Raw genomic sequence first — 22,048 nt, 5'->3', positions numbered from 1 at the left:
AGGGCCTCGGATTTGGAGGTGCTGATTCTCATGCTCACCACTTTACACTCGGCTAAAAACCACCCCAGCACATGCTGAAGCTCCAGGTCTGATGAAGCCAACAGGACAACATCATCTGTAAAAAGCAGAGATGAAATCCTGTGTTTCCAAACTGGATCCCATCCGGCCCGAAGCTACGCCTAGAAATCCTGTCCATAAAAATTATTAACAGAACCAGTGACCTGGATTTGGGAACACTAGGCTTATAGTTTTACTGTGTTGTTTCTGTTATTTACATCTTTCATATTCATTTTTTACATTTAGTCAAATTTTTGTACTTCAGTAATGTATTTTTGTCCATTTTTGTTTTTATCATCTACAGTATTCATTTTATTTCAACAGCATGGCGGTTTTACCAGCCTTCCACCATCCAGTCTCTCTACCACCTGCTCTTCAACCACCACATATGTTATCAGATATTTAAACTACACAGGATGAAACAAGTTTTGGATATTTTACTGAGTTGTTTTCATGTTATACTTCTAACCAGATATGACTTTGGACAAAGACCAGCTGCAGAGGGAACACGGCCAACTGAACAACACTTATAATCAGATCAAAGTCAAACTTTATGGTAAGAAATATTTAAAACCAAATAAATAAACTTGAACTTTAGCATTGGCCCCTACAACTTCTTGAATGTATGTTTGACCAGATCTTGTTAATTTATTTTATGTTTTACCAGCCTTCCACCATCCACTCTCTACCACCGGCTCCTCAACCACCAGAAATGTTATCAGATATTTAACCTACAGGTTGAAACAAGTTTTGATATTTCAGAGTTTTTTTTCATGTTATTCTTCTAACCAGATATGACTTTGGACAAAGATCAGCTGCAGAGGGAACACGACCAAGTAAATACCAGTTACAGTCAGCTGCAGGTCAAATACAACCAACTGCACAACACATATAATCAGCTGAAGATTGAACTTGATGGTAAGAAAGATTTATTACCAAATAAATAAACTTGAACTTCAGCGTTAGCCTTCATAACTTCTTAGTTTTTATTAGTGTAACTTAATTAAAAATAAATAAGACATAAAGCTAGAGCTAAAATGTTTTTACAAAAAACCTGAACGATAAAAGTGACACCTAAAGGAGATATCGATATTGAAAGAACACTCATAAATGTGATGCTAAATCTTTCTAAAACACTTGTCTGTCTGATATCTGATATGAAGGAGAGTGTGCTGATGGATGGAGAAGATTTGGATCCAGTTTTTACAAAAAAATTCACAGAGAGTAAAACTTGGTCTGAGAGCAGGAGGGAGTGTGAGGAAAGAGGAGCTGATCTGGTGATCATAAACAGCAAAGAGGAGCAGGTGGGTGTTTGTATCAGTGTATTTGATGTTACTGCAGTTTTCTGTTACTTGTGTTCTCCACCTGCTGTCAGTCTGTGTGCTGCTTCTGTCTCCATCCTGATGGATTTCAGTTAGAAATGTGTTTTTAAATCATTTAGATTGTTTTCAAACACAATCATCAGGATACTGAGACAGATATGCAGATTCATGACGGCAGAAACTACTTTTGTCTCGTCATTTAGGATTTTGTGGGACGACTGAACACGAATGCATACTCCTGGATTGGTCTGAAAGCTGAACGGTCAACAAGGAAACAGGAATATGAATGGAAATGGGTGGACGGATCACGACTGACAACAACGTGAGACAGTGTTTCTTTTACAATTTCATCAAAGTCATTGTTTCAAATTGTTAACAGGTAAAACAGCAGAACATGTTAAAAACTGTATCATCATTATTTCTGTAATACATTTATTTGAATGAACAGCTGAGTGAACTCTTCAACTGTAGTCTGATATGAATTTATATCATAAAACTCAACAAGAATTCTGATGAAACAGACTTCAAAACTTCGTTCTCAACAGTTTTTAAATTGTGTATTTAGTTTGTGTTCTGTATTTTTTTAACATTAAACATGAAACACTTGAACGTGAACATTAGAACCTGGGATGACATAAAGAGCAGTTTCACCACAAAGTTTTCCTGCAACCGTTTCAAGGTTTTGTCTGTAAAACTGCTGCACAAACTGGTAAAACAACAGCTCAACTATGACTCCTTTATCACCAATGAAACATGAACATTTAGAGACTGAAAACCTTGACAGTGTTTCTAGTGTCTGAGAAGATTCACAGTAGGACGTCTTCAGAAGAGCTGAGTGTGGTTGGGAACAGAAACACTAATGAGCATGTGCAGGGAGATGAAAAACCAGGAAGCAGATCAGCAGGAGAGAAGAGATTTGTGGAAGATGTGCAGACTGAGCTGCTTTCACTGGAATAAATGAATGGATACCATGTTGGAGTATTTAATGAAGACCTCATCCAACATCTGGAATCAGACCAAAAGTTAATTGTGATCTTTAAAAAGTGAACATTTGTGTAAAACAATTAAAGAAGGTGTCAGTTTTATCAGAAAATGAAAATAATATTGATTTTCATGTCAGCTGAACATGTTTTAATACTTCACAGGTTCTGGGTTGCAGGATGGTCTCACCATCAGTACAACGGACGTGAATATGCTGGACTGTGTTGTACTAATGAAGGGAAATGGACACATTCACTTCACACTTTCAATAATAACTGGATCTGTGAAATCAAGCTTTCATTGTTGAATCCTGATTAACTTCAGATAACATTTGGTCACTTGCATTGTGTTTCATGTGTCATTTATGAATTTGATTATTCTGAACTCCATCATGTGTACAGGGTAGTGAAGTTGTCATCAGAACTACAGGAGAACTTGATAATGCCAAAGTAAAATATAATGATTGTACATAAGTATACAGCTTTACTTCACTTTGTTTACTTGTATTGTTTTAATTTGATGTTTGAGGAATGAAGAGTTATCAGTTAAAATAATTGTCTGTATTTTGCTGCATTTACATAAACGTTTGTCCTTTTGCTTCATTTTCCCAAAAACCATCAGAAATGATATAAACAAAATGCAAAGTGTATTTCAGGAACAGAGGAAAAAAAATCAATAAACAAGGAAACTTGACAACAGCTGTTGGATTAAATGTTTCTGCAGGACACAAAGTCTAAAGTTACAAATTAGTGGTTTTTAATATGAAAGTGTTTATTAAAGATACTGAAACACAAGAACATGAGGATGAGCAAACTCTCTTTTGTCAGATTGAAATCAATTTTATTTTATTTTAACTCGTGATGTTTAAGGATTTGTAAATAAAGATGCTGTCTTCAACTTAAGTGTGGTATCTGTTTATTCTTTCCATTTTTTAGAATGTTGCTGAGGTTGAAACTGAAACTGATCAGCCAGAACATCACAGCCACTCGTTCAGTTTCTGGGTTATGCAGCAGCTCCTCGTGGTCCTAAAAGACCTCCAACCAGTCAGGATCTGAACAGAACCATCTGAGGGAGTCCTGCAGTGTCTGGTACCAGGATGTTAGAAACAGATCATTCAGACTTTCCAGGTTGGATCCAAACACCAACATTCCAAATTCTGGTTTGAAACTAAAGAGGAAATAAGAAAACTGCAGTTTCTTGAGTTCACTAAAATGTCCAACTTTGTAGCAAAACTATAACATATTTACAGTCTGATTAAAATACAAACAAACGGTTAGATATCCATTATATTTTACATCCATGACGACTGTACAGAGGTGAATTTTGTACCACATCTGGTAAAATTATAGAATTATGGGTGTGGTGTTTTGGTTGGCAGTACAACTTTGGAGCTGTAAATAAACAGACCATAAACATTCATATTTTAAAGAGAATATGTTTTGTTGTGCTGTAATTCTACTAACAGACGTCTGTGACTGGCTGTGGGTCGGCCTGGAAGGGTCTGAGGATGAAGCTAAAAGCAGACAGATGTGGCACAAGTGGACTCAGTCCACCCCTTCTAACTTAAGATAGCACCCTTTGGAAGCAGAATGAGGTACAAAATATTGATTCTAGCTTATTGTTAGTGCTGCATTTAATATTTACAGAAGCAAATTTGGACAACATCATGTTATTGACTTTAATATTGTTCTCCAGAGTAATAGCATTGTTTCCAAATGCAGTATCTTTGGAAAGCTGCTTTGAAAGGCTTTTAATGTGTGTTTGTTAAAGGCCTTTGAAGGGTCCTATAATTTCTCAGGAAAGAATAAAGAAAAACGCAGGACTTGTGGTCGGTCGGCAGGTTTTAAACTAATAAACACAGTTGTGACGGGATCGGCGGTCCGGCTCACAACGCAAAACTAAGCTCCTGAGAACTTTATCTTATGAAAAATACAATCTGGACATACAATCTGGATATAAATACAAAACTGGACCCTGAACTGAACAGGAAGCCAGTGAAGGATAGACAGCACAGGGATTATGTGCTCACACCGTTTCTTCCTGCAGTTTCTAAATGACTGTTGCTCAATTTATCAATCACAAATGAGAGAGTTACAATAGTCTGGTCAACAGTTTACAAGGTCATGAATAACTCTGGTCTTTAGAGGGAAGGCAGCCTTTTATATTACTTCAGAGCGGTGAATGGCAAAAGCTAGTTTTAATCACTGAGCTGATCTGTTTAGCATATTTGAGTCAAGAATCATACTAAGATTTCTTACAAATTGCTGACATTACACAGATAATGGGTCAACTACACTGTCATTACCATCTAAAATCAGACTGACCTAAAACAATAATTCCTATCTTATTCTTGTTCAAACTGAGGAAATGTATCTCGAACCATGATTGTACACCCTAAAGACAGTTCAGCAAAGGTTAAATAGATTACTTAATCTCTTAAAACTCTTGACATGAATAGAATTCGTGGTTTAATTATCCTCTACATTACACAACTTTCTCAGACATCCGTTATCAGAAAATCAGAGAGAAAGCTGGACAATAAACACTTTCTGCAAAGCAAGGAATGAAATCATGCCTTTATGAATATCAATCAATCAATCAATCAATCAATCAATCAACAAATCAATCAATCTGTATTTGTATAGCACATTTCAAGGGCGCAACTTTAGTTTCAGAGGTGGGGGGGGACACAAGTAGGAACGGTAAATTTGTGTGTGTAACTGTAGCGTGGTTGTGCAGTTTGGCTTTGTAAGACTGTGTGTGTGAATGCAAACAATCAAACAATTTTAATATGCATTTACTTTTTTAGACACTTTTTTAACTTTTTTTCCTGATATATGTATTTATTATTTTCGTTTTAGTGCTATACAATGATAAAAAAGAGTCTTGAATCTTGTGACCTCTTTCTCTGTGGGCATCCTTTATTTTTGACACAACACAACATTAACATGCCACATAACAAATCAGCTCTTACCTTAAGACAGTATACAAGCTTTACAGGCTTACTTACAGGCCTCTGGAGAAAGAGTTCTTGGCAAGACTTGATTTTTTATTTTCAAAAGCTTGGGCACAGAAAAAAACATAGGATTCCATTGACTCCTTGTTTATAATGGAGACGAGGAAATTCACAGTACCACTTCACTTGATCTTAAGGTTTTGTTGCTGAGATGCTGTTCTACAATCACTTTTGGGCTAACATGGTTGGGTTCCTACCTGCCTGCCTGCACTTCTTCACTTGTGCCTGTCTCCACATATTTCTCCTATGAAATATAAAAATAGATCATGTTCATTCCTTCCTTTCCTTATAAACAAACCAAAATCACCTAACCATTTACAACATATTAACCTACCTGCTGCTGCTGCTGCTGCTGCTGCTGCTGCTGCTGCTGCTGCTGCTGCTGCTGCTGCTGCTGCTGCTGCTGCTGCTGCTGCTGCTGCTGCTGCTGCTGCTGCTGCTGCTTTCCCCTGCCTCTCTCTGAGGTTGAGCCTGTGGTGTAAGTCCAACATTACAGTTAGTGAACTAAGAGCAAAGGGAAAATGTGCTTTCCATACTCTATACAACACACATAACCAGAGGTGGGTAGTACTCAGTTACATTTGCTTGAGTAAGGTTTTGGATAAATTGTGCTTTTAAGAGTAGTTTTAATGCAAAGTTCTTTTTACTTTTACTGGAGTAATATTGTTCTAAAGTAACAATACTAATAGCCTCTTCCTGGCAGTCTGTTGTCACCTTCAAGCTCTGTGTGTGTGTGTGTGTGTGTGTGTGTGTGTGTCACTATTTTTATATTTAACATCTTAGCTAGCTAGCGACAATAGCATATAAAGTAATGTTGAGTAATATTTGGCTACTCATCTCTGCACAACCTACCTGCAACACAGCAGTGCTGCTGCTTTTTTGTCCCGCTGCAAAAATTGATTTTAAACTGAGCTGCCGGCTCCTCTTCATTTCTGCGCCGCGTCCTGGCTGTCTGTCTGTGAAGGCAGATTTATGGTTCTGCGTTAAATCGACGCCTGGACATTTAGCGGATGACACCAACTACGACTCTCTATATCAAAACATTCAAAAGTTATGGCAGAAAGTAGGAACTATCAGATATCGACCAATCAGATGAAGGGGCGGGGCTAATTTGAAACAATTATGTTCAAGGGCTGAAAACCATGTCCGATGACGCAACCCACGAGTCTTTATGTCAAACCATTCAAAAGTTATTGCAGAAAATAGGAAGTATCACATATCGACCAATCAGAAGAAGGGGCGGGGCTAATTCAGGCCAATGAAGGTCAAGTACTCAAAACCGAGTCAGATGACACCATCCACGACTCTTTATGTCAAACCATTCAAATGTTATTACAGAAAATAGGGACTATAAATATTGACCAATCAGATGAAGGGGCGGGGCTAATTCATGCCAATGAAGGTCAAGTACTCAATACCGAGTCCGATGACACCACCCATGACTCTTTATATCATCATCTCTTTAAACCATTCAAATGTTATGGCAGAAAGTAGGAACTATCAAATATGGACCAATCAGATGAAAGGGGGGCACGCTTTTTGGCGTCTATCGTCGCCACGGTAACACTTTTGACTGAGAAAAGTAATACACGCCGTCGCAGGATGGAGACGCACATTTTGATGTATAACACACCTGGGTGCACGTTACGGTTCAGGCCGTATTAACTGCGGAAGGAATGGCATAAACAATTAAGTCAAAATGGCCGACTTCCTGTTCGGTTTTGGCCATGGCGCCAAGAGACTTTTTTTAAGTTGCGACATGATACAGATGTGTAGCGAACTTTGTGTAGCGACACAAAGATTTCTAGGGGGCGCTGTTGAGCCATTTTCGCCAGGCCTGGCTTGCGTGCAAAATTTTGTGACTTTTGGGGCACATTTAGGGGCGTAAAAAGGCCCTCCTTTCATCGGAAGCAAGAAAGAAAGAAAGAAAGAAAGAAAGAAAGAAAGAAAGAAAGAAAGAAAGAAAGAAAGAAAGAAAGAAAGAAAGAAAGAATTCCTACAGATACAATAGGGCCTTCGCACTGTAAGTGCTCGGGCCCTAATTAAACACACAAAGTTACTATTAAAAACCCAGATAAAAACCCAAATTGGTAAAAATTCCAAATGCCATCCTTAATAGAGAGTTTCGACTTGAACTGGGGCAGCCTGCTGAGAGTACGTAAGTCTGATGGTAGTGTGTTCCAGAGTCTTTGGCCAGCGACTGCAAAAGAACGTTCCCCCTAATTCCTTTATCTAGTCCGTGGTATCTCTAACAGATGTTGGCAAGCGTAAAGCTCTGCTAGGTCGATGAAAACTTAAAATATCACTTAGATAAGATGGGGCAAAGCCATTATGAGTACTAAAAACAATAGAAAAAGTTTAAAATATATTCTTAACTGCACTGGGAGCCAGTGAAGAGAATGCAGCATCGGTTTGATGCGGTCATGTTTCCGGGTGTGAGTTAACAGACGAGCTGCAGCATTCTGGACAAGCTGTAAGCGATTCAGTAATGTTTGGTTGACACCAAAGTACAGAGCATTACAGTAGTCAAGCCGAGAGCTGAAGCATTAGTGACCTTCTCAAGGTCACTGCTACTTAAAAGAGGCTTGACTTTACGGAGAAGTCAAAGTTGACAGAAGCTGGCTCTGACAACCCAGACGATGTGTTTATCGATGTGCTGTGAAATGTCACGCCCAGATTTTTTACCACATGGTTAAAGTGAGGGCCAGGGGACCCAGATCTGAGATAACGGGAGATAATGTGCTACTGGATGGTTTAGTCGGAATAAATATAATGCATTTTGTTTTACTCTAATTTAACCGGGGGAAATTGTGAGACAGCCAAAGTTTAATGTCCTCTAAGCATCTGTGAATGGATTTTTGTACACTTGATTTTGGCAGAACTGGCAGATAGATTTGCAGATCATCTGCATACAAATGAACAGAGACATTATTGTTGCAGCGATCTAACGGGAGGTACGGCTGCAGGCGCGTGACAGCGGGCGTGCTTCTCCGTGGCGTGCCTCATCACACGCGCTCCAGCAGGTGAGCACAATTAAATAATCAGCAGCACACAGGACAAACATTTGGCTGTGTGCAAAGGAGCGGAGAAGAGCAGAAGCGATCTACAGAAACACTTCACAAACCTGAAAACGCATGGGAAAAGGACTACATTCCTCTCTGCCCTCCATTCTGGACATCGGAAACATGCGCTGTCTGACGAGAGCCAACAGCATCTTCAGAGACTCCACACATCCACACCATGGACTGTTCACACTGCTCAACTCTGGCAGGAGGTTCTGCAGTGCGAGATGCAGAACAGCCAGATTCTGCAACAGATTCATCCCCCAGGCCATAAGACTGTTGAACTCTAAATGAAAGGATTCCACACCCAACACACACACACATACAAAACGGAACTGCTGCTAAATGACCAAACTGTTTTTTAAAATATAAAGCTCCATAATTATATTTATTGTCATATTTTTTAAAGCAGCACTATGTAGCTTTTCCACCTTAATATCATATTTCCAGAGTCATTGTGATGGTACAACAACTTCCAACAGGTTTAATGACACCTCTGTCATGGTCTGAGGGGTCTGTATCGCCTTCACTGGCACTATGTAACTTTGAAGAGCATGGTAGGAACCCTGCCACACTAAAAAACTACAATTTTTTACGGCTTTGACTGCTTTACGGCATACGTCACTTCCCCCTCAGCAGGCAAGTTTTGGCGAAGTTCTGCCGTCTGTCATTAAAAACAGAGTCAGTATATATATTAGAAGTCCATTGTCACGAACATGGCATGTCCTTTTGATGAAGACACAATTGATGAAGGTGCAGAATTAATGTGCAGAGAATTAAATATTCGTCGGGAGATGGTTATCAGACCGTGTAATACATGTATATTACAGTACATAGTCTCATTACAGGCAAAGCAATATATGTTAATCCTTTATTTGTTATAATTTTGATGATTGAATTGTTTAATGATTTCATAATTGTGATATTCTGTGTCTTGTGTTCATGTCATAACCTCACCTGCCCACTAGAGGCACCACTCCCTTTCTCTCTTCCCATATAGGTGTTGACCTTTGTCTGAACCCGGCCCCCTGTAGCAGCCATTTTGGGACTGCTGTTTGGGATGTTTCATTGGCGACGAGGATAAACTTTGGAGGGGGAGAGAAGCAAGTATGGCCACTATAGGCACCGTCGGGCCATTTGACATCCAATCTCAAACATGGGAAGAGTATTGTGAATTCTTGGAGTTTTTCTTCACAGCTAATGAGATCACTGATGCTGGTAAGAGGAAAGCCATTTTACTCAGTTGTTGTGGCCCAGCAACATACAGTCTATTGAAGAGTTTGGTGAGCCCGGCTACACCTGGAGAAAAAACCTTTGCATTTTTGGTCACTACCTTAAAGGAACATTTCAACCCTAAGCCCAGTGAGATTGTGCAAAGGTTCAAGTTTAATACCCGGACATGCCGTCCAGGGGAGTCCATTGCAGAATATGTGGCTGATCTCAGGAAGCTTGCACGGGACTGTAATTATGGAGACACTTTACTACAGATGTTGAGAGATTGGCTGGTCTGTGGTGTGAATGATGACAGTATTCAGAGGAAACTGCTGTCGCACCGGGAGCTGGACTTCAAAAAGGCCTGGGAGATCGCCCAGTCCATGGAAACGGCTGATAAGGATGTGCAAGACATCCAGGCCCTGTGGAGAGAGGAAGCTGGAGCAGCAGGCCGAGCCAAGCCTGGGGAAGCGGTCTACCAGGTTTCGGAGCAGCGAGCCCACGTCTCACCAGCTCCGGGGCCCCAATGCTTCAGGTGCAAGGGGCGGCACTCACCCTCCGACTGTCGTTTTGCCGCCGAGACATGCCATGGCTGTGGAAAAAAAGGGCATCTAATTCGGGCCTGTAGATCCAAAGGAAAGCCCACCCCGGGTCAGTTAGGTCCCCAGGGCAAGGCAGTGGGGGGGAGGTCCCGTAGAGCACATCTATTGCGAGATGGGGGTAGTAGTAGCTCTGAATCAGAGCAGGATATGTACTCCATGCATGCTTTATGTATGGTAGGACAGAACAATCAGAAGGTGCCCCCTATCCTACAGTCAGTGTTTATCAATGGCACAGAAGTCCATTTTGAGGTTGATACGGGCTGTAGTGTTACCATTGTCAGTCAAAAGCAGTATGTTAAGCTGAGAAATCTAGCTATTATGCCCAAGTTAGACACCTGCCCAATAAAGCTGAAGACTTACACCGGCGAGCGGCTTCAGGTTAAAGGCATGGCCCGGGTCACTGTAACTCACCAGAATGTTTCTCGAGAGCTACCAGTTATCGTGGTGGCTGGCTCCGGTCCCAATCTCCTAGGGCGGAGTTGGCTCCAAGCATTAGCCCTGGAGGTCCACTCCATTCATCAGGTGGAGTCTGCACCCAACAACCCCCCGAAACCTGGCTCCACCAGGTTAGAGGAAGTACTGATGAAGCATGACGCAGTGTTCAAAGACGAGCTTGGAACTCTGAATGGCATCAAAGCGACTATCCATGTGGACGCGGAAGCTAAGCCGAAGTTCTTCAAACCAAGGTCAGTCCCCTATGCTGTCAGACCCTTAGTGGAAGCCGAATTGGATAGGCTTCTTGAAGATAAGATTATTGAACCAGTGACTCACTCAGAATGGGCTGCACCTATAGTGCCCATACTCAAGCCTCGTGGGGGGGTCCGAATATGTGGGGACTATAAAGTGACTGTTAATCAGGCCTCCAGTGTAGAGCAATACCCCATTCCAAGAGTGGAAGATCTATTCGCCAAGCTCTCTGGAGGAGAACAGTTTTCCAAGCTTGACATGAGCCACGCTTATTTACAGGTGGTGTTAGATGAGAGCTCCCAGCAGTATGTCACGATAAACACCCATAGACACCCATCCTATATACCTATAAGCGTTTGCCTTTTGGTGTATCATCTAGTCCTGCTATTTTTCAGAGGATTATGGAGGGGATCCTCCAGGGAATCCCTCACTGCAGTGTGTTTTTGGATGATATTCTTCTGAGTGGTCCAACAGAGTCAGAGCATCTGAAAACCCTGGACAAGGTGCTACAGAGGATGGAAGACCATGGGCTGCGCCTCAAGCGACAGAAATGTTCCTTCCTCCAGGATGAAGTAATGTATCTGGGGCACATGATTGACAGGAATGGGCTCCGCCCAGTAACAGAGAAAATGGCCACCATAAAAGATGCCCCCACACCTAAGACTGTTTCAGAGCTGAAAAGCTATCTAGGACTGCTGAATTATTACCATCGTTTCCTCCCTAATCTGTCTTCCCTTCTTTCTCCTCTCCACTCCCTACTCAGGAAAGATGTTCGGTGGAGTTGGGGCCCAACCCAGCAGGCAGCTTTTGAGATGTCTAAAACTCTTCTTCAGTCTTCCCAGGTCCTGGTGCACTATGACACGAAGAAGGAGGTGGTCCTGGCGTGCGATGCCTCGCCCTACGGGGTGGGGGCGGTGTTGTCCCACCAAATGCCAGATGGGTCAGAGAGACCTGTGGGGTTTGTATCTCGTACATTGACTGCTGCAGAACGGAACTATTCACAGCTGGATACGAAGGGTCTGGCTGTGATGTTTGGAGTGAAGAAGTTCCACAACTATGTGTATGGCCGTAATTTCACCATAGTTACGGACCATAAGCCCCTCCTCAGTCTATTTAGTGAGGCTAGAACGGTGCCTCAAATGGTTTCGCCCCGTGTCCAGAGGTGGGCGGTGACGTTGGGGGCCTATAACTATGTGATGGTTTACAAAGCAGGCAAGGACCATGGAAATGCTGACGCTGACGTTTCCTCCGGGGAGGAGGAGGGGGCGGATCCAGAGGATGGGGGTACGGTGATGATGTTAGAGCACCTTGATACCCCCCTAGTGACTGACAGACAAGTGGAGAGGTGGACCAGTCGGGACCCTGTTCTAGCCCGGGTGTGGGAGTATGTCGGGCGGGGCTGGCCTAGTGGGGTAATTAATCCCTGTTTTGCTCCCTATTACCAGAGACGAGATGAACTCAGTATCCAAGGGGGGTGTGTCCTCTGGGGGGCCCGAGTTGTCATCCCTACAAGGGGCCGTCCAGCCGTGTTGCAGCAATTGCACCAGTCACACCCCGGTATCACCAGAATGAAGGGCCTGGCACGGAGCTACGTCTGGTGGCCACAGCTGGATGCGGATGTCGAGGGGCTGGTGAGGGGCTGTAACATCTGTCAGGTAAACCGAAAAATGCTGACTCACGCTCCCCTGCATCCGTGGGAGTGGCCAGCCAAGCGATGGAGACGGATACACATAGATTACGCAGGTCCATTTATGGGACGTATGTTCCTGGTAATTATTGATGCTCACTCTAACTGGATAGAGGCCTATCCTCTCCACTCATCGACCACGGCTGCCACCATTGAATGTCTAAGAGACTGTTTCAGCAGATTTGGACTGCCTGAGATGGTGGTCTCTGATAATGCGACTTGCTACACAAGTAGAGACTTTGAGGAGTTTATGGTCCGGAATGGTATCCAGCATGTCACCACTGCCCCCTGGCACCCGGCCTCTAACGGCCTGGCCGAGAGGGCGGTCCAAACACTAAAATCCCTCCTGAAGAAGAGCTCAGGCGGTTCAGTGGAGACAAAGCTGTCACGTGCTCTGTTCAGTTACAGGATCACCCCCCAGTCTACTACGGGCAAATCTCCTGCAGAGCTGATGATGAATGGGAAGCTGAGGTCTACCCTGGACCTTCTGCACCCAGACCTCCAGTCTCGAGTGCAACACAAGCAGTGGAAGCAGAAGGAACAGCATGATCAGCATGCCAGAGCCCGGAGTCTCCAGGAGGGGGCTCCCGTCTACACCAAGAACTTCAGTGCTGGGCCCAGCTGGATTCCTGGCACGGTGGAGTCGGTGACGGGTCCAGTGTCATGCACAGTGCTGCTGGGTAGTGGTCAGCGGGTAAGACCATGTTGACCACGTACGCCATCGTTCACCTCCCCCATAACCTACCCTATCACGCGCCGATGCTCCTATGGAGTTTCCCCAAGTTCCATGTCCTTCTTCATCCCCACCCATGGACATAACTACCGATCCCTCCGGGTATGAGCAAAGTACCAATGTGGAGTGCTCCCCACCTGACCCACCAGCGGCCACTCCACCAGCCCCACCAGTGCTCAGGAGGTCTGGCCGGGAGTCTCGTCCCCCAGACCGCTATGTGGCTTGAGGGACTTGATTCCTACAGGGCACTGTTTCAGACTGTCTTCATCAAGGATGGGAGGGTGTGATATTCTGTGTCTTGTGTTCATGTCATAACCTCACCTGCCCACTAGAGGCACCACTCCCTCTCTCTCTTCCCATATAGGTGTTGACCTTTGTCTGAACCCGGCCCCCTGTAGCAGCCATTTTGGGACTGCTGTTTGGGATGTTTCAATAATATATTCTAATTTTTTGAGATTTTTTATTTTGGGTTTTCATAAACTGTGAGCCATAGGCTAATCATCAAAATTATAACAAATAAAGGCTTGAAATATCACACTTTGCATGTAGTGGGAAATAATATTTGTTTCACCTTAAGTTGAATTTACTACGAATGAAGTTTTGCAATATATTCAGATTTTCCGACCTCCACCTGTATATTATTACATGAATAAATAAGAGCATAATACAGGGGTCTCCAACTCCGGTCCTGGATCCACCTATCCAGCATGTTTTAGGTGTCTCCCTGCATGAACACACCTGATTCTAATCAAGGGTCGTCATTAACTTGTCATCAAGGTCCGGACAGTTCTGTTGCTGACACAGCTCCTTGTATGATGGTGTGCTTAAGCAGGGAAAGATCTAAAACATGCTGGATAGGTGCTCTCCCGCAGGACCGGAGTTGGAGAACCCTAGCATAATATGTGTCTGTATTGGTTCAATACGGAACGCAACTTTTAATTCCCAATTACGGAACAATTCCGTATTTCAAGGGACGGGTGGCGAGCCTACATAAACCTGTCCAAGCCATCAAGGAGGAGTTCCACAGGATTGCAGGTGAATGATGTGGAGATCTGTTAAATTAATTTTATATTATATTCTGTGCTGCAGTGTTACTCTTTTTTCGAAAAACATGTTCAAATTCGCCGTATGCGCGCATTAAAATCTCTAATTCCATTCGGGTGAAAAAGGACAGGGTGTGAAGTATGTGGATCTTCAGATGCAAAGTTTCCTCAAAGGGATTTTGTAAATTGAAATGTTAAATAAAGTTTAAAAAAAAAAAGTACGTGGATCTTTTGTTGTCGCCGGTTGCCATGGTGAATCGTTGTATCAGGGCTCTATAGATACTGGCTTTTGATAGTTGTGGCGCATGCGCTTAACTCCAGGTGAAACTACTTAGAGTTGAGTAAATTACCTCAAATCCGCTGTTCTGGAACCGAAAACTCAGAGTTTCCGATCTCAGAGTAGATCAACTAAGAGTTCAGGATTAGACTCAGAGTTTGTTGAACCTGCTTTGTGAAAAGGACCCCAGCTCTCTGCGGTGCGATTAACCCCAATCTTCAGATAAAACTAGTTTGTTGAGGAAAAAACATTAACTCTATTTTTAGCTGCAGAGGAAAAAAATAATCTCACGAGGAAAACAAGAATATTGCTCACGCCTCGGAGCCTCTTCAGCATAATATAGCAGCCAAAAAAAAAGAAAAGATAAGTAAGAGTGATACAAAACATGTACTGTATGTTGTACTATTATACAAATGTATTGAAACACATGGTAGTCCTCATCGGAGCTCCACTCTTTAGTAGGAATTTCATATGGATCCAAACCGTTAACAATCATTATTTTCTCCATATACCGCTCCCTGGCTTCCTTGTTTAAGGTATCCCGGTAAATTCCAATTCCTTTCCAGCAGTTTAACATCTTTTTTTTTTGCGTTCCATATGTTCACTTGGTGAAACAGAAAAGTAGTTTTGAAAGTCTGTCCCGTCTTCTCTCAAAACAAATGCATGCGACGGGACAGGAGTTTTCCGGCAGTACGCGCTGGTGCTCATGGGAAATGTAGGGTTCTTTCTGGTAAAGCACTACCGCTTTTGTGCAAAAGATGCCGCCAAACTCAAAAAAAGCTGAAAGTTACATTGTGCTGCTTTAAGCACTCAAGCACTTTTTAAGTTAAGTTAATTTAAAATTTAGTTTTAGTTAAGTTGAGTCATATTTTATTTGCTTTTCTGAGCCAGAGGCAACGAACTTTCGTTTCCCAGTGCACTGTTGTTACATGTGTCCTGAAAATGAAAAATAATACTCGTATCGTATCGTATCGTACATTCAAACGGGCTACCAGTTTTTTTTACCGTTCTTGATTAATAAATCAGTTAGAACGAGTGAAATCTTGAGTCTCGTCAAGTCCTTCCTTTTTCAAGTGTGGGAAGCCATGCTGATTTAAAAACATTTGACAATTATGGTGTGAAATAATTGATCCTGGTGGCAACATGTATAAAGAAAATAACACAGGGCCAAGAATGGAACCCTGTGGTACACCAACGGTCAAAGGGGCTAAAGTGGAGGAGAGATAATCAATGACAACTGAGAAACTTCTATTTAAATATTTAAATAAGACAAACACTGCAAACACAGGTCCCTGCAGGCCAACGTGTTGTTCCAAACGTCTTAGGCGGACTGAGTGGTCCACAGTGTCAAATGCAGCAGTGAGGTCCAGCAATACTAGCATAACTGTTTTTTTAGCATCGAGGCACAGCATGTTGTCATTCTGGACCTTCAGATAGGAGATAAGATAAGATTGTCCTTTATTTCTCCCTCAATGGGGAAATTCACTTTGTGCAGCAGCAGTACACTCAATACACACATGCAGGGAAAGGGTAAAAAAAAGTAAAAAATATATAATTACAAAATATAAACAGTATATACATTGGAATGAAAAATAAAAAGTAGTGCAGTATGAGAAAGAAAGAAAAACAGTGCAAAAAAGCAGGTAGGATGCTCTGAATCAGCAGAGTAGATTCAGTGCTGTGTCAGGTTCGAAATCCTGACTGAAATTTCTCCAAAATATGATTATTTTCCAGAAAAGAGAGCAACTGGATGAGAACCATTTTTTCTAAAACCTTAGATAAAAAAGATAGATGAGACACAGCAGGTCTGAAATTGGAAAGTACTGTTGGATCAAGACTTGATTTCTTGAGCAGTGGCCTGACCACAGCATGTTTAAAGAATGTTGGTACAGATCCTGAGCTCAGCAGTTATTAAAAAAACACAAGGAGACAGAGTCCCACTGTGCTAAAAACCTGTTTGAGCAGATGAGATGGTATTGCATCCAACGGACAGTTGGTTGGACTCAACCGCTGGAACACTTCTGAGAAGATTGATATGGCTCAAACTCTGTAAACATAGCAGAAGGTACAGTAGAGGAACATGGGTCTGGACCATAAGGTATATTGATAACACTCAGCCTAACAGAAACCACCTTCTCGAAATATTGAAGAAATATTGAAGAAAGTGATCACAAGTTGACTGACACGTTTTTCAGAACATTAGTAGACGGGTTTGTAATGGACTGAAACGTATTAAATAACACTCTAAACCTGCACTAGTGCTGCACATTGTACAAGGTAACGTCAGGACTTCAATACAATGCAGACTTTGAGCTAAATAATGAATGAATTTATGACGTTTGTCAATTACCAATTACTCAGAATTTATATATAGTACAAACATTGTAAAAGTCACGAAAATATGTACCCTCCCACTGCTCACAGAAGGTGTTGCATGAAACATTTTAGAGGTAGTTGTGGTTTTTATGCTGTTACTTCCGGACGGTTTTCTATTGAAAGTTTACTAACCAACAAAGAAACAAAGTGTTGTCAGGTCAGATACAGATTGCCTCTCAAGATGTCAACAGAAATTCAAACTGCACCAGATTTGAGAGTAAAATTTAGCAGAAGGGTTCATAAATATGGAAGAGATCAAGATCAATTTGAAATAGAGACGTTGGACGAAGGAAACCAACACACTGATCAGGACTTACAACAAACTGGTAAGCAGTAACTCTTGAACTTGTCTCAGTAACATTTGATGCTAAAAGGAAGTTTCTGGTGATTTGGTTTAAAACATAAACCATTATCAATCATTACCAGTAACAGATGACATCATCATCCATTTCAGTTTCTGTAACTGCAACGTGAACAAGATTATTTAAAGTATATTACTTTCAAATGTGATTTAAAGTTATAGATGTTCTACATTTGTTCAACAAGACAAAGCTTCACACGAGCTTATTGGTGGATTCTGTTATTTGCTTTTGTAGAAAGAAACAACCAGAAGAACCTCCCAGCTGTCAAAAGAAACAGTTTCAAAGTTTTACTGGGAGTGTTTATTCTTCTGGTTCTGGTTGGATTCATCATACGCTGTGAGTATTTGTATCTTAATATGTCTGATGTGTTATATACCACATTAGATACACTTAAAGTTAAATAATTTGATGATTTTTAACTGTTTTTGTTTGGTTCCTTATCCATTAAAAAATTCAGTTTGAATCTGAGGGAATTAGATGATGAAGTTTCCCATGGAACCGTTAAGGATGAGATTAAAAAGAAAATAGAGAAAGACTGTACAAGTAGCACTTGCCAGGCCATTGGGAGACACTCAAACCATCAGGTGGTAAAAACTGGAACAAAAGTTGTAAAAGGATCGATCAGTGGTCTCTGTTCTCTGTTCAGCTCTGTAGCTTTCAGAGTTTCTTTGACTGAATCAAAGTAATGATGGAAATAAGTGACTGAAGCGTACCAAGGTAGTTCATAGATAATCATGTAGGAGCTAAACATTTAACCACATTGCTGCAGATCACATGTTTAACCAGACTTTAATCTTTCTAGATAAACAACACAATTTAACAAAATGCATCAAATTAACATTTTATAAGAAACTCCATGTGACTGTAGAAGGATGAATGAGGACCAGATTGAAGCAGTTTGTAAGATTTAGACAAGGTTAAAGAGGTATGATGTACTGTCAGTGTGGAGGTTTTGCCAGTTACATTGACTTCATCATCTCACGCCATTTTTTTCAAGCTGGTTTTTTTAGCTCGTAAAAAAGTGAGAGTGTTGTGCACAGTGGTTTTAGTCGTGGTCGTCATCCTGTTCATATGTGGTAAGATAAAATGCTGCACCTCAAAAACTACATGATGCATTTTGGTCACAAAGTAGAGAAACTGCTGTTTATCTCTGAAGTGCTGATGACGTACTTTGATAAAACATTGCTGAGTTTTACCAAAAATCAAACAGAGAAGGTTGTTTGACGGTAAGCCAACCCAAGAACTACTGGGTTTTTCTACTTACAGCATGTGGGACAGTTCTGTGGACAAATGCTTTAAGAGTTACATGTTAGGGTCAGATATCACTGTTTTCATTGTAGTACATGTTATACAGTATGTCATTAGTCTTGACGACTTGAAGAACCAATAGAAAAGAGTACTGACTGGCAGGCTAGCGAGTGCCCTTAAACAGGCACACTATTCCTTTAGGTGTTCGATGATGGCGACAACACCATGGAGGGAATAGGTAGAATTGTGATCAAGACAGAAGCAGTATCAGAACCTGGCAGACCATCAGTTGGGCAAAGAAGAGAGACTAGACAAAAAACTTGTTGTTGGTGGGCAGAAGGTCGGGGCAAAGAGAAGACGTGATCAGGGGCAACCTGGAATCCAAACCAAGCCATCAATCTGCAAAAGGAAAGTAGTGCATGCTGCAAAGACAATCGACCGCAGTGCAGCTCAAATGCTGGCATGAGATGAAGCTGATGAGGTAGTGTGACATGGCGGTAAGTGAACTCACTCACCACAACAATTCAGAGTGTGACACACTTATAACTAAACCATCCTTCCTGCCTGGTGCCAAGCGGCAGCCGCAGTACCCCTCTTCTGGGGGACGTACATCGAGCTGTGGATCTTCAAATAACCATCAGAGCCAGACAAACCACAATAAACTGATCCCTCCTCTAGAACCAGTTTGCCTTGAGAGACAAATCAAGTGGGAATTCCCTTCATCACGATAAGGTGCAAGTTTGAGGAGAAGTTTAAACTTCTGCAGACACTAAAAGGTAAAAAAATATAAACATGACACTGAAGGTCTGAGGAGATGCAAGAATTTCATATATATATATATATATGCCTTTACATCCCACTGATGAAAATAATCCGTTATAAAATTTCAGTTCCTAATAATTTCCTCAGCATGTCAGATTTATGGACATTATGCTGCACTGCTTGTTGAATAAAAACTTAACTACAATTTTTAACAGTATTATATATAACAGCAGCATTATCCAATAACAACCACTGGGAAGATGCATCTCCAGACTAGTCCCGGTTTCCTGTGGTGTTCCTCAAGGGTCGGTCAATGGCCCCATCCTCTTCATTATTTACATGCTCCCCCTCCGTCGTGTCATCAACAGACATAAGATGTCCTTCGACTATTATAGTGACGACACGCAGCTTTACATAAAAACTGCCCCAAGCCCCTCTGCAGCCATTTCTTGTCTCTCTGCATGTCTTGGGGAGATAAAGACATGGATGAGCAACAACGTTCTGCAGCTAAACAGTAGCAACAGTATATAGCATTGTAACAGTATAGAGCATTATCCAATAACAAACTGAAAGTAAATTAAAGCTGCAGGCAGCGATGAACGGGCCCTCACACCCTTGTAAACGTTCAGGTGTGCTGCAGTGGAAGCGCTTGTATGACTTGCATGTAGATTCTTCAGGCCTGGACATTTAGCGGATGACACCACCCACAAGTCTTTATGTCAAACCATTCAAAAGTTATGGCAGAAAGTAGGAACTATCAAATATGGACCAATCAGATGAAGGTGGGGGCGTGCTTTTTGGCGACTATCATCGCCACGGTAACGCTTTTGACTGAGAAAAGCAATGCGAATCGTTGCAGGATGGAGACGCACATTTTGATGTATAACACACCTGGGTGTGTTAAGAAAAAAAGACAAGGAAAATTCCTACAGATACAATAGGGCCTTCACACTGTAAGTACTCAGGCCCTAATTATTTCTGTTGATTTAAAGCAAAGTGAATGTGTGTTACAGCTCTTTTAGTCACCTTGAAAGTCAACCAGCTGAAGACCAAACTCAACCAACTGAACACCTACAATCAGCTGCTCAACAATGTTTCTGGTAAGAAAACTTTTAAAATTAGCAAAAAATAAATAAATCAAGCTACACAATCACCAATATTGAACTTTCATTAATTGTTTAAACAAAATGTCATGGCATGGTAGATATGAGCAGTTTCTCCAGCGAAAGAGACACACAGCAGAAAAAAAGAGTTAGAAAACGGACTGAATGATAAATTTAAATGTGAAATTTTTATTTACCCCTTGAGAAATATGGAGAATGAAAATCAGAGGATAACGTAAAAAAAACCTTTTGAAAGTGAGTGATGATAGGAAAGATAGATGTTCAGTTGTTGCCTCTTACTTTCTGAATGTCTTCGCGATCACACGTGCACATGTGGGGCGAGCACATGTCCAGGAGGCTGCAACTGAGTGTATTCAGTTACAACGCTGCCATCTAGCGGTCAATATATGCAACAACATGACGCTTTTTCCTTTTTATTTCATGTTTCTCCTTCATACTGTAGATCAGTTTTCTTAAATCCAGGTCCTCAAGACTCCACTTCCCTTCACATTTTAGATGTTTATCTGCTTAAACACACCTGATTCTAATGAAAAGCTCACCATCATCTTATCATTAAAGTCTACACAATCTTGTTAATGACATGTTCACTTGAACAGGCCAAAACAATATTTAGTCTAATTTCTGTACCTCAGTAATGTATAATGGTTTTTGTCCATTTTTGTTTTTATCATGTATTAATTTTTTCAATAGAATGGCTGTTTGACCAGTTCTTGTTAATATATTTTATGTTTTACCAGCCTTCCACCATCAAGTCTCTCTACCACCTGCTCCTCAACCACCACAAATGTTTTTAAATATTTAACCTACACTGGATGAAACTAGTTTTGAAATTTCAGAGTTTGATTTCATGTTATACTCCTAACCAGATATGACTTTGGACAAAGACCAGCTGCAGAGGGAACACGACCAACTGATCAACAATTATAATCAGCTCAAAGTCAAACTTTATGGTAAGAAAGATTTAATACAAATACAATACAATAGAACCCAAATAAATAATGTTGAACTTCAGCGTTAGCCCCCATATCTTCTTATTTCTATTAGTGTAACTTAATTAAAAATAAATAGGACAGAAAGATAAAGGTGAAATATTTTTACAAATAACCTGAAAGGTAAAACTGGCACCTGAAGGAGATATCTGGATATTGAAAGAACACTCATAAATGTCCATCCATCCACCTTCTTCCACTTATCTGGAACCCGCAAAGCCAGAACAGCTTATTATTCATCGTTGATAGAGGATAACAAAAGTAACCTACGTTTTCTGTTCAGCACTGTAGCCAGGCTGACAAAGAGTCACAACTCTGTTGAGCCGTGCATTCCTGCAGCTCTCAGTAGTGAAGAATTTATGAGCTTCTTTAACAGTAAAACCATGTTATTTAGAGAAGAAATCAACCAGCCGGTTGTGGGCGTTTCTTCAGCTTTAGCGACTTGCCTAGGCTCTGACTTGACTCTAGACTGTTTTGATCCTATAGACCTCCCTGAGCTGACCTCACT

The 22,048-nt window shown here is 41.4% G+C and overlaps 1 protein-coding gene across 1 annotated transcript; it reads left to right on the top strand.

The window, feature by feature from the left end:
- Window positions 1-8,510: 8,510 nt before the first annotated feature.
- On the top strand, window positions 8,511-13,741 carry LOC133460837 (uncharacterized protein K02A2.6-like). Its single transcript, XM_061741599.1, is given in 5 exon segments — window positions 8,511-8,658; window positions 9,849-11,275; window positions 11,278-13,320; window positions 13,509-13,640; window positions 13,724-13,741. Coding segments are annotated over 5 exon segments (3,768 nt in total).
- Window positions 13,742-22,048: the final 8,307 nt, after the last annotated feature.

Source organism: Cololabis saira, chromosome 15 (genome assembly GCF_033807715.1).
Source record: "Cololabis saira isolate AMF1-May2022 chromosome 15, fColSai1.1, whole genome shotgun sequence".
Lineage (NCBI taxonomy): Eukaryota > Metazoa > Chordata > Actinopteri > Beloniformes > Belonidae > Cololabis > Cololabis saira.
The sequence above is the reverse complement of the archived record's forward strand: the minus strand, read 5'-3'. Positions and strand labels throughout refer to the sequence as shown.